General features: G+C 42.9%; 1 protein-coding gene across 1 annotated transcript; it reads right to left on the bottom strand.

Moving 5' to 3' along the window:
• Positions 1-1,595: 1,595 nt before the first annotated feature.
• Positions 1,596-7,890, bottom strand: LOC117350552 (gonadotropin-releasing hormone II receptor-like). The gene is made up of 4 exons (XM_033924869.1): positions 7,815-7,890; positions 4,514-5,642; positions 3,319-3,523; positions 1,596-3,004 (listed from the first exon to the last, which is right to left on the bottom strand). Exons 2-4 carry the CDS (start codon positions 5,078-5,080, stop codon positions 2,526-2,528), a joined length of 1,251 nt encoding a protein of 416 aa, XP_033780760.1. The 5' UTR covers positions 5,081-5,642; positions 7,815-7,890; the 3' UTR covers positions 1,596-2,525.
• Positions 7,891-12,891: the final 5,001 nt, after the last annotated feature.

Below are 12,891 nucleotides of genomic sequence, written 5' to 3'. Positions count from 1 at the left end.
CTATGATGTTTTTTTCTTGTTTATGTAGTCAGTTTGGGATTGAGTAAAAATGCTCCTTTTCTGAGTGGAGTGGGTTGTGCTCATTCTGCTGATTTTGGGAGAGTGTCCAAGATGGCGGCGGGAGTGATGCACTGCTAGCGGATCGTTGTTTGTTTTTCCTCAAGCGCTCTGCCACTACAGAGCGCAAAGGCACAGTCTGTTCGAGACCCCCCACCAGCAGACTCTTCAACGCTGATGTGCCAGACTACGCTGGATTTTGCTGCCAGAACTCTTCCAATAGTGGGAGTGCAAGGCTTGCAAGCGTTGGCGTCCTGGAACTTGGCCGTCACGCCGGAGCCGAAAGTTCCCTCTCGCCTCTTGACCTGGTAGTACCTCCGTATCCCGCAGCCGCATCGTTCAAGTTGCAGAGTGGCCCCGATACCGAAGTGTTGCAGGAGCCAACTCGCTAGAGGGGAGCAGGACGGAGGAAGGAGTTACAGTGACGAAGAGTCAACTAGAAGTCGAAGGCAATATTCCGACCCCCTCAGAAGTAACCTCGTTGGATGTCTGGAGGACACGCCAGAGAATGGACAGTATCGTGCAAAAAACAGCATAGGAAACTTTGTCATTGGTAAGCAAGGTAGACTGTTGAAGATTTAAAAACGAATAATGAGGCTAAGTTTGTCAATGTGAATCAAGAGATAACTGCTCTTAAAATCTGTATCTGAAAGTCTAATTAAAGATAAATTACTGATTCATAAAAAGATAGAGCAATTGGAGAACCATAATAGAAGATTGAACTTGAGAATTAAATTTCCTGAGGTCATTAGAGATTTCCCCAGTGGAATTGTTACTTACTACAAATATTGAGTTTTGCTCCTGAGGCTATTCCTCCATTGAATAAAATTTTTCAAGGTCCTCGGAATCAACTCTTGATCTGGGGGAATATATCAGCAATCCTGGAAACATCTGTAGTAACAACTGAGGAGAAAGCTACCTTGTTTGTTTCATTCGTTTTCCAGCAGGATCTCAGCACTGTTCTAAAATTGTATTTTCACAATGCTCATACTCCTTTTCTTGGACAATGTATTTGGATCTACCCTGATACTAAAACAACCTAAGAAAGGAGGAAAATACTCCAGCTTATTCAGATTACAGCAGCCAAGCTGATTTTTGCAAAATATAAATCTGACCACGTCTCTCCACTCCTGGCCAATCTTCACTGGCTTCCAGTGATTTCCAGAATCCAATTCAAATGCTCGTGCCTGGCTTTTAAGATTATTCACGGCATCTTTCCTTCCCTAATCCCACTTTCCTTCAACACCTCGTGCCCTGACTTCATCAGGACCACCCATAAATTAAAACTATCCTTCCCCTCCCTACATGGTATTCTCCACGCAGGTAAACTGGGTAAATCACTTCTATTCAAAATCACAGGTCTCTGGAATGACCTTACCATCCCGCTGCGGAACCTGAGCTCCCTCTATTTATTCCGCAAGCAACTAAAAACCTGGCTCTTCTCTAACATGTAATTTCTTTTTTCCCTTACTTTTTCCACTCAACTTATAAACTTATGTAAACCTTTTCCTACCCTTTCTCATTTTTAAGTTCTTGTAAACCGTGCCGAGCTCTACTTCTGTGGAGATGATGCGGTATATAAACTTAAGGTTTAGTTTAGTTTAGTTTAGTTTAGTTTTAACAATGAGGCAAGAAACAAAAGATCTAGGTGCCACTTTTCAACCGGCATAACCATGCAAGTGCCTCATTAAACATTTAGGGACAAAATATACCTTTTTTTGTTCCAGACCATCTCCAGAGCTTTCTGGACATGAAGAAGATCTCCAGGGTTTAAAGGGTGTGATAATGTAAATGAGGAGTTGTTCCTGTTAAAGCCATTTCTTTATGGTTTTCTTGAAAGTTTATGTTTCTAAATTTCAGGGCTTCTCCCCACCAGGTTTTTGGGGTCTAAGATTGTTAATTGTTACTTACTTTACTCGATTTCCTCTTATGTATTGTTACTTTTCGTTTTATTATAACAAGTGTGTTACTTGTTAATGATTTTCAAATAAATAATTATAAAAAGAGAGATGACTGCATATTTTATTTCTGACCCTACATGAGGGAGATACAAAACTAAATTTAAAATAGGCCATTTTGGGTTAGGCGTCTGAATAATTAAGTAAATACATAAAACTGACTGGAAATGAGGCTTACTTTGCAACAGAGAAAATGTTTGCAGTGTTGGCTTACTGCTAGAAGGAGGTGACATGTTGTCACAGTTTGGAGGTCGAAAATAGTTGGAGCTTAGTCTTGGGTATTTGGAACAGCAGTTGGGTTGAGAGCAGAACTTAACACTAGGCTTTTCATGAGAGGAAAAAGTGTAAATTACGACAATTTTCTTTCAGTTCAATTACTTTTACCCTGTATGATAAACAGAATTACTATGCAGAAAGGTCATTTTTAAAATTATTATTATGGTGGTCTCTTCAGCTTTATGCCTTTTGGGGTGGGAGGCTTATAGGTTTGTTTGGTGCAAGAGGGACAGATTATAGGAAGCTCTCTGCCATTTTCCTCCTGCATTGCTCGCACTTTCCAGGTTGGAGACCGAGTCCAGTGACTTCCAGTCCATACTGAGCCCCACTAACCTTCTTAACAGGCACCACAGAGGTGGAGACACGGAAGGATCCAGTAGCCATGGAGGCTGTGTTCAGCTCCTTGGACCCTTTGCTGCAGCGGCAGACCCGCCGGATCTCCCTGCGGAAGTGGATGGTGAAAAGACCATAGATGAGGGGATCCAAGGAAGCATTAAAGAGTCCAAAGAGGAAGAGAATGTGGCTGAGGGAGGGTGGCACACGCTCTCTTGTTAGCATCTCCGGAGAAAACCAGTACCAGATACCCAGCAGGTAGTAAGGAGTCCAGCACACAATGAATGTAAAGACAATGACCATAGACATCTTCAGTGTCCTTAAACGAGCTTTGGGGATGTTGTTGGAGGATCGTCTGAGATGAATCTCTTTGGAAGACACTGCAAAAAGGAACAAAGGCAAAATGAAAACCTGAAATTGCTTCTGCACAAAAGTGGGTAGATTGAACCTTAAAACTGTTTTCCAAAAGCATATAAAACAAAACACTTTTGTATAAAATGATTAATAAACACCTTAGCATTGCTCTAGGCCATGTAACTAGCTGCGGTTGGGGTTTTTTAAAATATGTTCTCTGCATGTTTTAAATATATTCTCTGGTCACATAGCTTGTTCATTATCAAACACCTGGCACAAGCTTTAAAAATTCAGACTACTAAAACTAAGATGGGGGGAGGTCAGGTTAAAGTGGACTCACCACAAGCTTTCTTCATTTTCCGGGAAATCTCGATCAGGATGCGAGTATAGCAGAGCACCATAATGAGAAGGGGCAACAGGAAGAGGCAGGAGAAGGTGAACATGTTGTAAAGGGTCTCCTGCCAATGGGCCTGGAAACTGCCCACAGTGGCGCATTGGATAAAGTATGCAGACTGTGAAGGACTCACTGCGTGGAACACGAAGAGCTAGAAGAGACCCCACCCCGCAAGAAAGAGGATTAGAAAACTATATAGCAATATCGCCCAGAAACACAATCTTCTAAAAGTACAGACCCTTTAGCAAGACAATTATTCCTAGGTACTGGACGGAAGATGCAAGCTGCCAGCTGACTGTATTGCCCCGGTTGTCTTATCTCCTCCAAGTGGAATCTACTCCAGCGCAAAACCTGCAGAGCCTCATCCAACCTACTAAGATTATACCAGCAAGTATGAGTCTGTAGAAAACCATGATTTAAATCGAGTCTTTCTGGTACTGAAAGGGCCACATTGCCTCTGTTGTTATTTTATTTTGTTTATTTTCTGCCTTTGGTTTTATGGGAAATTGTCCTAGCTTTGTTCAACACCCACAGTTGGGGGAGAGGACAGGGGATTAAGGGGATGCATAATATATGTTTAAATTTAATACTGTATGGAGGAGCATCTAAATATTGAAGGTAGGGAACTAGTGAACAGAGAGAATGCTGGACAAATAAGTCCTGAGAAAACATAGGCACAAGTAATCCTTTCTATGATTTCATAGAAGATAATGAATCCCAAAAATACATCCAGAGCTTTGCTCAATCAATATAGAACTGGAGCTCCAATTGTTTTGTGGTTGTTAATATCCTTAATCCTTGTTAGCCCAAAGATTAGAAACCAAGCTCTGGAAATAGAATCAGCATCTCATGCAAGACAACACTCATACCAAACTATTTGACCAATGGAAATGATTGCTATTGGAACATTAAGTGGTTTTACTTGCTGTCAGCATGAGATATATCTGTGGTTAGAGGGAGAGTAGGATTTTCTGTACCTTGCCTTAAAATTTTTGACCATGTCTCCATCCTTAAATATTCTCCTACCCCAGAGAACTTTGATGGGAGATTAGCACAGCTTCTCAGTGAAAGCACTGTTGCTGGCATGTGGAGCTGTGCCCAGCTTAGTGGCAGATAAAGGGCAGTGAATGGAGGAACCTACCTGTGGAACTGCAAGTAGAACACTCAGTGCCCAGGCCACACACAACATGATTTTATTCTTCTTTTTGGCATCCCCTATGCCAAGTGGGTTCAAGATGGCTGACTGGCGGTCCAAACTGATCACCACAGTGACAAATGCTGATGCATACATGGCCACTAGCTTGAGGAACATGAGGACCCGACAGACCAAATCTCCAGCATACCATTGCACAGTGATGTTCCAGATAGCATCGAGGGGCATCACTATGAAGGTCACCAGGAGGTCAGCTACGGCAAGGTTGCAGATCAGGATCCGAATGTGTGACCTCTTTCTGTACTTCCGGGTGATGGTCCAGAGGGCAATGATGTTAAAGCAAGCTGATGAAATGAAAAGGACAAAGGTGATGGTCACTCTGACCTTGGCAGCTGCGGAAAAAGTGGGCAGCACAAACACCTCCTCATTGGAGTGGGTTGTGTTGGGCTTTGTGGACTCAGCTGCCACCTCAATTGGTTTCCGGCTATAGTTGACCCTTGTCAAATGAGTTGGGTACTCTGTCTTCAGAAGGAAACTAGAATTCATCTTTTCCATCTAGATAGCTAGAGCTCCCATGAGCCCTCTTTTTCCAGCCAACACATGTTTTCGGAGGAACTCAAAACTGGTTGCCAAAATAGCATATTGTTATCAAACACTGAGGTTTGGAAAAGATCCAGGTTTTAGAAGAAGACAGGGACACCTGATCTAAGCAAAATATTCCCTCTAAAAGAAAATCCAAAATGAACACCTCTTCTGTCAAAGTCCTGTTCTGCTCCAAGCTTTCAACTACCATATTCTGTTGGTACTGTGGAAGGCTGCTGTAGCTTTAATCTGGTTCATGAGCAGCCTCAAGTCATGTCCTTCCCATACTGACCTCACCTGGATGCTTCTTCCTGGAAGAACATTGCTCTTGAATAGGTATCATCTCCATTCTCGTGCTGCTGCCTCTTTAGCTCTTGATTGGAACCCCAAACCCTGTGCATGGTTACCAGGATGTCATACTATTAGTCTTGGCTGCAACCCAGCATTTAAACCCAAAGTGGAGTGAGAGACAGTAGAGGTTCGTGGCTTCAGAGCTTTCTGTATTTCTTAAGTTTCTGATCTTGAAAGAAATATTCTGCGAAGAAAAATGGGAAAGGGAAAAGGGTGGTTACAAATTCACCGTAGGATTTCACTTTATTTTGCTGTCAAATGCTACCCTACTACTAACTACCCTACACCCCAAATCAATCACTTCACTTGCAAGAAGAAACACTATTACGCACACCCTTGGGATGTGACCTCCACCTTGAGACTGTCTGAAAAAGATCTTAAATGCACTACCTCCTGCACATTTTGAACAAGCTACCTACTCATATAAGATCATTAGAAGGTCTACTGAACTTCATTTATTTATTTCAGTTTCTATCCTGTACAGGAAGCTCAGAATGGGTTACAAAAAATAACATACACAGGAAATTAAACATTCAACAGTAAGTCAAGGACATGACTGGACATGAGACATAGATAAAATGAGGTGTCTGTCTGCTGGCATCCGTTTAGTTGAAGAGGAGGGTCTTCACTGCTCTTCGGAATGTCATCTGCGAGTTCTGTGATCTTATCTGTTCAGGCGCTTACAAGCAGTTTCCATCTGGAGGGACCTTCCCAGGGAATGCCTACTCTCTGCTTCAGAGCAGGCGGTTAGGGGTGTAGCTTGGATGTAATGTAGGTGGAGGTTATGTTGTGAAATTTTTTATGAGCTATTACCAGGGCCCTGAATATGCAGTGTTTTTTGACAGGTAGCCAGTGTTCCGCGTGGAGAGCCGGGGGCCACATAGGAGGCAGATTACTGCATTTTCAGGAAAGCAATAAAAACCCACCTCTTCCCTTGAATGCACGTACCCAAATTCCCAAGCCTTAAAAAGAAGAGCACCAGCCCTTCGCCATCATGGGTCTCAAATGCTGATGTGCTTTGCCCACCACACTGTTCCCAAGTCACCTGTGCAAGATCCCACCGTTCTATCTACTATTTGTCATCACACTGCGCTTTTTCAGACAACGCTTTGCCACATTTTGTCATAGGGTGTCACTTTCTCATTGTACTATACTATACATTGTATCTTTCAAGCTGTGATTGCCACACTATGTCTACCGTGCTACATTCCCACTACCATCTCATGTGTACCACGCTACATTCTACTTTGGAACACACCATACTGTCATGTCATACTAGGCTAGCCACACTTGTATACTATATCTACCATGCCATGTTTTGTACATATAATACTATGTATGCCAAGCCATGTATGTCTAGGTTTGCCAAGCTATGTTAACCAAGCTTGTAATACAATGTTTGTCATGCTATGTTTCACCATACCATGTTATATTATGTTGTGTTTTGCCATCTGCCATGTTTGCCAACACCTTATATATAAACACTAATATGTATGTAAACTTGTAACCCATTCTGAACTGTCATGGGTAGATGGCAAAGGTCCATCAAGCCCAGTAGCCCGTTCTCACGATGGCCAATCCAGGTCACTAGTACCTGGCCAAAACCCAAGGAGTAGTAATATTCCATGCTACCAATCCAGGGCAAGCAGTGGCTTCCCCCATGTCTTTCTCAATAACCGACTATGGATTTTTCCTCCAGGAATTTGTCCAAACAAATAAGACAGAGCATTTGGTTGATATTACTCTGCCAAATAGAGCCATGAAGTGCTTCAGAGGGCTGCTGTGAGAAATTTTTAACTAGCCTTGGTGGTGTCAGAATACCCCTTTAGAGCAGCAGCGGCATCAGTCAGGGCTAATGGGCAGGAGGCTGGGCAGAGTCCATCTCTAAAGTTTGAAGCTGATGGTGCCCTGTCCACCAAGTGATGCTGACAAAATTTAGGGCAGAGGCGTCTCCCCAAAATAGAAGAGTTGGATTAACAGAATCAGGGTTTTTTTTTGGGGGGGGAAGTCAATTAAAGAGACCCAGTTAATATGCATGAGCTCCATTTGAAACTCTTCCCTTTCACGTGTTCATGGCTCTCAAATGAAAAGAGCTCCTGGTTTTCTCTGCAACCTGCTATTTGGGATGAGTTTTGCCTCTGCCGCTGCATTCGTTTGCATTTATTGAAGTCTTTTTCTCCACTTCTATTGCCTGCACCTAGCTCTCTTTTCTCCTGGGGGGGGGGGGGGATGTCATGCATTCCTCGGAAAAAGGGTCCCAGCCCTGTACTGGCAAGAAGAAGAGCCAAACTCGGTTCACTTTCCCGCATTCTGCCTCCAGTCCTAGCTTTTCATGCGGGAGAGAAGTTGCCTTTACCTTGGTGCAACCGGGACCCACCGATTGCCCCACTGCGTCTCCTTCATCCCCGGGCCGCCGCTTCCTTGCCGCGCTGCTGCTCTTTGCCCAAGGTCGTCTTTTGAGCTCACCGCCGGGATACTTTGTACTACATCTCCATACCCGCAGTGGAGGAAAGCCAGGACTGGAGCAGCTTGTCCGGGGAACATGGAGCCGGTTGGCCGCCCCACGAGGGGAGAGATGTAATCAAGGTTTCTTAAAACGGGCCGGCCGTTCCTTCAAAGCAGCTGTTGTGGATTCGATCAGCGGTTAAAGAATTCGGACGGTATTGAATCTTCACTGGGAGAAAAATCAGATCTTCTTTAGCAATCCTTTTCAGTTAAAAAAAAAAACCTTCTACTTAAAAAAGTTGAGTTTAATTCTAATCTAGGCTCAATTAAAGGGTGAACAGAATGTGGGATGGACTCTGGGAAGCTCCAGTCCACATAAGCTTTCAAGGCAACATCAAGAGCCCCCTGAGCCTTTTGGAGAATAATGATTCCTTGCCTCTCCTTTTTATAATATGAATTGCTAGAATCTTAAGATATGTAGCACAATGGTTTTTTTAAAGAAGGAAATACACCCCCTCCTTTACAAAGCTGTGTGGTAACATAGAATTCCTATGAGCGTCGGAGCTGTCACTGGTGGCCAACGCTAAGGAGGGGTACAATTCATAAATAAGGAAATACAATTCATAATACACATCCTGGGTTGTTGGTTTTTGTTTTTTTTATTATACCTTCCACAGAACTCTGATGCTTATGAAATTTAGGGCTCCTTTTACAAAGGTGCTCTAGCGTTATAGCCGAAAAACTAACGCCTCCTTAAAAGGAGCACTTAATATGTCCTACCCTGAGGGAAGCTGATGTAAAATGATGTAAATATTTCCCACTTTACCACAGCACTACCTTGTGAAAATGCTTTGTTTCTATTGGATTCATGCAGAAACAAATGCTAATTTGTAAACAGTCTGTATCAAAATGGTTTTCACTGCAGAAGACCGAATTCTGATAAAGAACTTGGTACTGCTAAAAGGTTACGGCAGTCAACGATTGTTGAAAGAGTTCCCACAGAAGGGTCGCACCAAAAACAGTCTTGATGGGCTGCTACGCAAGATCTGAGCAACAGGCACTGTGGATTGTAAGCCAGGCAGCGGATGACCACACTCAATTCGATCTTGTACTGAAGCAGGAGGATGAGTCTCAAACACATTGACCAAGGCTGAAGGTGTGCCTTCATGCAAATGGAGCACACTTCGAACATATGATTAATTGAACATTACTATATGGCTTTAGTTTTTTGTGCAAGATATGCCATTTCACACTTCATTTTCAAAAGGTAGTGTTGTGGTACAGTGCAAAATATTTACATCAACTTCCCTCAGGATACAACACACTAAATTTCAAAAGAATCGGCTGAGTTCTGTGGAAGACACGACAAAAAACATTAGGGTGTGGGGTTTGTTTGGTTTTGATTGACAGTGTGTACATACATATTTAAAAAAAGCATCAATGAGTCCAGTAATATGATTGAAGTCTACAAAATCCTGAGTGGAGTAGAACGGATACAAGTGGATTGATTTTTCACTCCGTCAAAAATGACAAAGACTAGGGGACACTCGATGAAGTTACAGGGAAATACTTTTAAAACCAATAGGAGGAAATTTTTTTTCACTCAGAAAATAGTTAAGCTCTGGAACACGTTGCCAGAGGTTGTGGTGAGAGCGAATAGCACAACTAGTTTTAAGAAAGGTTTGGACAAGTTCCTGGAGGAAAAGTCTATAGTCTGTTATTGAGAAAGATATGGGGGAATCCACTGCTTGCCTTGGATCGGTAGCGTGGAATGTTGCTACTCTTTGGGGTTCTGGAATCTTGCTACTTTTTGGGGATTCTGCATGGAATGTTGCTCCTATTTGGGGTTCCGGAATCTTGCTTACTCTGAGATAATGGAATGTTGCCACTCTTTGGGGTTCTAGAATCTTGTTACTCTCTGGGATTCCGGAATCTTGCTATTCTTTGAGATTCGGTATGGAATGTTGCTACTCTTTGGGTTTTGGCCAGGTACTAGGGACCTGGATTGGCCACTGTGAGAACGGGCTACTGGGCTTGATGGACCAATGCATTTTGTCTGGGTTTTGAAAAGTCTCCTGAAATTGTGTTGGGCAGGGAGGAAATCCGTGCATGCGTGGACTTCCTACCTGCCCGACAAGAGCAGGCGGTGGAGGGCAGGATCGGGGGCGGGATTAGAGCATTACAGGGCAGGGATGGGCGGAACTGGGAGGGCCTGGGGGCAGGTCTAGGGGTCCAGATTTTCCAATTGGAAAATCTGGCAACCCGATATATAAGTAACAAATAAACTTAGAAACCAGGGAGGGTGGCAGAGATTTCAGCTGTGGGAGGGCTCCCTGCTGATAGTGCAAGGTTCAATGGCCAGCAAATGGTCAGTCATCCCAGCAAGACAAAGGACTCAGAGGCCCTTATTGACCCACCCACCTCCGCCTCCCCCCCTACACAAGATTAATGACACAGTACTCACAGATTATTTGCATTTGTTTAATTGTTCAACAATATTCTAATGATATCATTAATTATTCCTAAGAACATGATATAATGAATTCCTCCCCCCCCCCCCCCCCATGGTCCACAGACCAGTAATTGCACGGCACTAGATAACTTAAAAGTCATATTTCTATCACAGATCTTCTGTGGTGAACCTCTGGCTACATCCAGCAGGAAAAAGTAAAAGGGAGCCACTCTACCATCTGGATATTGCCTAAAGCAGACCAGAATGTTTACGGCCAGATGGTAACTTGGCAAGACCACAACACAACCAAAGTCATACAGTGTGCATGTGTGTGTATGTATGAGCGTGCATGCATATGCATTTAAGTGACATCTTTCAACCCAAACTCTAAAGCATGTGCAGCCAGGTCTAGGATTCACCTTTTTCTCATTCACTTGTTACTGCTTTCTGCCATAGAAGCACTTATGCAACAATCTTTATGAATCTGGCATCGTTGCACCCCTGAATTCAACTAATAGCTGTCTTTCCAGAGCAGCAGCCGGCGACGTCCCATTGTCTAAGTGAAGTGGGAGGGAGAAGGGGGCCGAGCAAGGCTGTCTTGCCAGGTTGTAGTTGCAAAGTGTACTAAGGTCCTTGTTTGAAAAGCAATCACTTAGGGTGCACCCTCAAAAGCACCTTCCATTTCTCGTCCTGCTCGGCTGCTGCACGCCAAGAGCCTAACTGTATCCTATTCCATTTATAATCTGCTTATTCCTTGGAAATGTTGTTTTCCCAGCTAAATCAGTTAGTGCACCTTAGTAAAAGGACCCCTAAAATTTCTTTCTGGGGTGACCTAGACATAATTGATTCACCCTTCCTGCCCCCTCCCCCATGCCCAATTTTTTCTGTCTATCTTTGGATTCCTAGTTATAGCAGTGTCTCTTCAACTGTGTGCCATGGCACAGTGGTGTTCCCCGAAAAGATGTCGGGTGTGCCGCAAGAGATTCCAGAATTTGTACTGTATCTTTTTAAATTCCCTTCATAAGTATACACTAGAATAGATGACATGTATGTCGCATACGCATGAGTTTGTCAATGTTATATGTGTGTATGGATACAACTGCCCAGATAAGCATCATTCATTGACGTGATTGGTCCTTGAAAACTGACGGCAAGCAATTTTCTTTTTTGCATGCAATAGTTATCCTAACTTGAGCAACAAAGCGTTTGGATCTTCTTATCTTTGTAAACTTGGATTTTCAGCTGTCATAGAAATTAAATTTAAAAAAAATCAAAGAGAACGACTGCAGCGGTGGATGATGAAATTTCAGAAAGACCTTAGGAAATTGGAAGACTGGGCATCCAAATGGCAGATGAAATTTAAAGTGGAGAAACGCAAAGTGCTGCACATTGGGAAGAATTACCTACTTAGATCAGATCACTGGACTCATCGATGGCCTTCTGAAAAGACGTGAAGGTCTTCCTCTACTGCTAAAACAGAGTCTGTTCAAGAGGACTTGATGACCAATAGGTGTCAAAGGCAGCACTAAGGTCAAGTAGGATCATTAAGGCATCATTTCCTTTATCTGTACCCTTCTCCTGTATGGCCAACTCCAGACTCTGTCACTTCTATTTTGCTGCACCATATGCCTGGAACAAACTGCCTGACTCAGTACGTCAAGCTCAAATCCAGACTCAAAGCCCACTTCTTTGAAAATGCTTTCAATTCCAAACTCCAACCCACCTTTTAAACCCCAATATCGGTCTTATCATTCCTTCTGTAATTCCCCCACTTGAGTACAGTGTATTGATGCACCTTCTTGTCCAGTTTGTCTGTCTTGACTAGATCATAAGCTCTTTTGAGCAGGGACTGTCTCTTCTATGTTTTGATGTACAGCGCTGCTTATGTCTAGACAAAAGTAGTAGTAGTAGACCCAAGAAAAAGATCTAAGTGTCATTATAGACAATACGTTGAAACCTTCCTCCCAATGTGGTGGATGCTAGGAATTGTTAGAAAAGGGATGGTAAATAAGACTAAGAATATTATGATGCCTTTGTTATTACTCAATAGTGTGACCTGACCTTGAGTATTGTTTTTAATTCTGGGCGCCGTATTTCAAAAAAGATATAGCAGAATTAGGGGAGATATGTTCATCGCTTAGAAATTTGAGTAAGCGATTAATCAAATATACAAGAAACTTGAACTTGATATGATTGAAGTCTACAAAATCCTGATTGGTGTAAAATGGGTACAAGTGAATTTTTTTTACTCCATCAAAAATTACAAAGACTAGGCTAGGAGATACTCCATGAAAATACAGGGAAATACTTTTAAAACCAATAAGAGGAAATATTTTTTCACTCAAAGAATAGTCAAGCTCTGGAACTTATTGCCCGAAAATGTGATAACAGAGGTTAATGTAGATAGGTTTAGAAAAGTTCCTGGAGGAAAAGTCAATTGTCTACTATTGAGACAGACATGGGGGAAAGTCACTGCTTGCCCTGGGATCGGTAGCAAAGAATGTTGCCACTATTTGGGTTTCTGCCAGGTACTTGT

The sequence above is a fragment of the Geotrypetes seraphini genome, chromosome 16 (genome assembly GCF_902459505.1).
Source record: "Geotrypetes seraphini chromosome 16, aGeoSer1.1, whole genome shotgun sequence".
Lineage (NCBI taxonomy): Eukaryota > Metazoa > Chordata > Amphibia > Gymnophiona > Dermophiidae > Geotrypetes > Geotrypetes seraphini.
The sequence above is the reverse complement of the archived record's forward strand: the minus strand, read 5'-3'. Positions and strand labels throughout refer to the sequence as shown.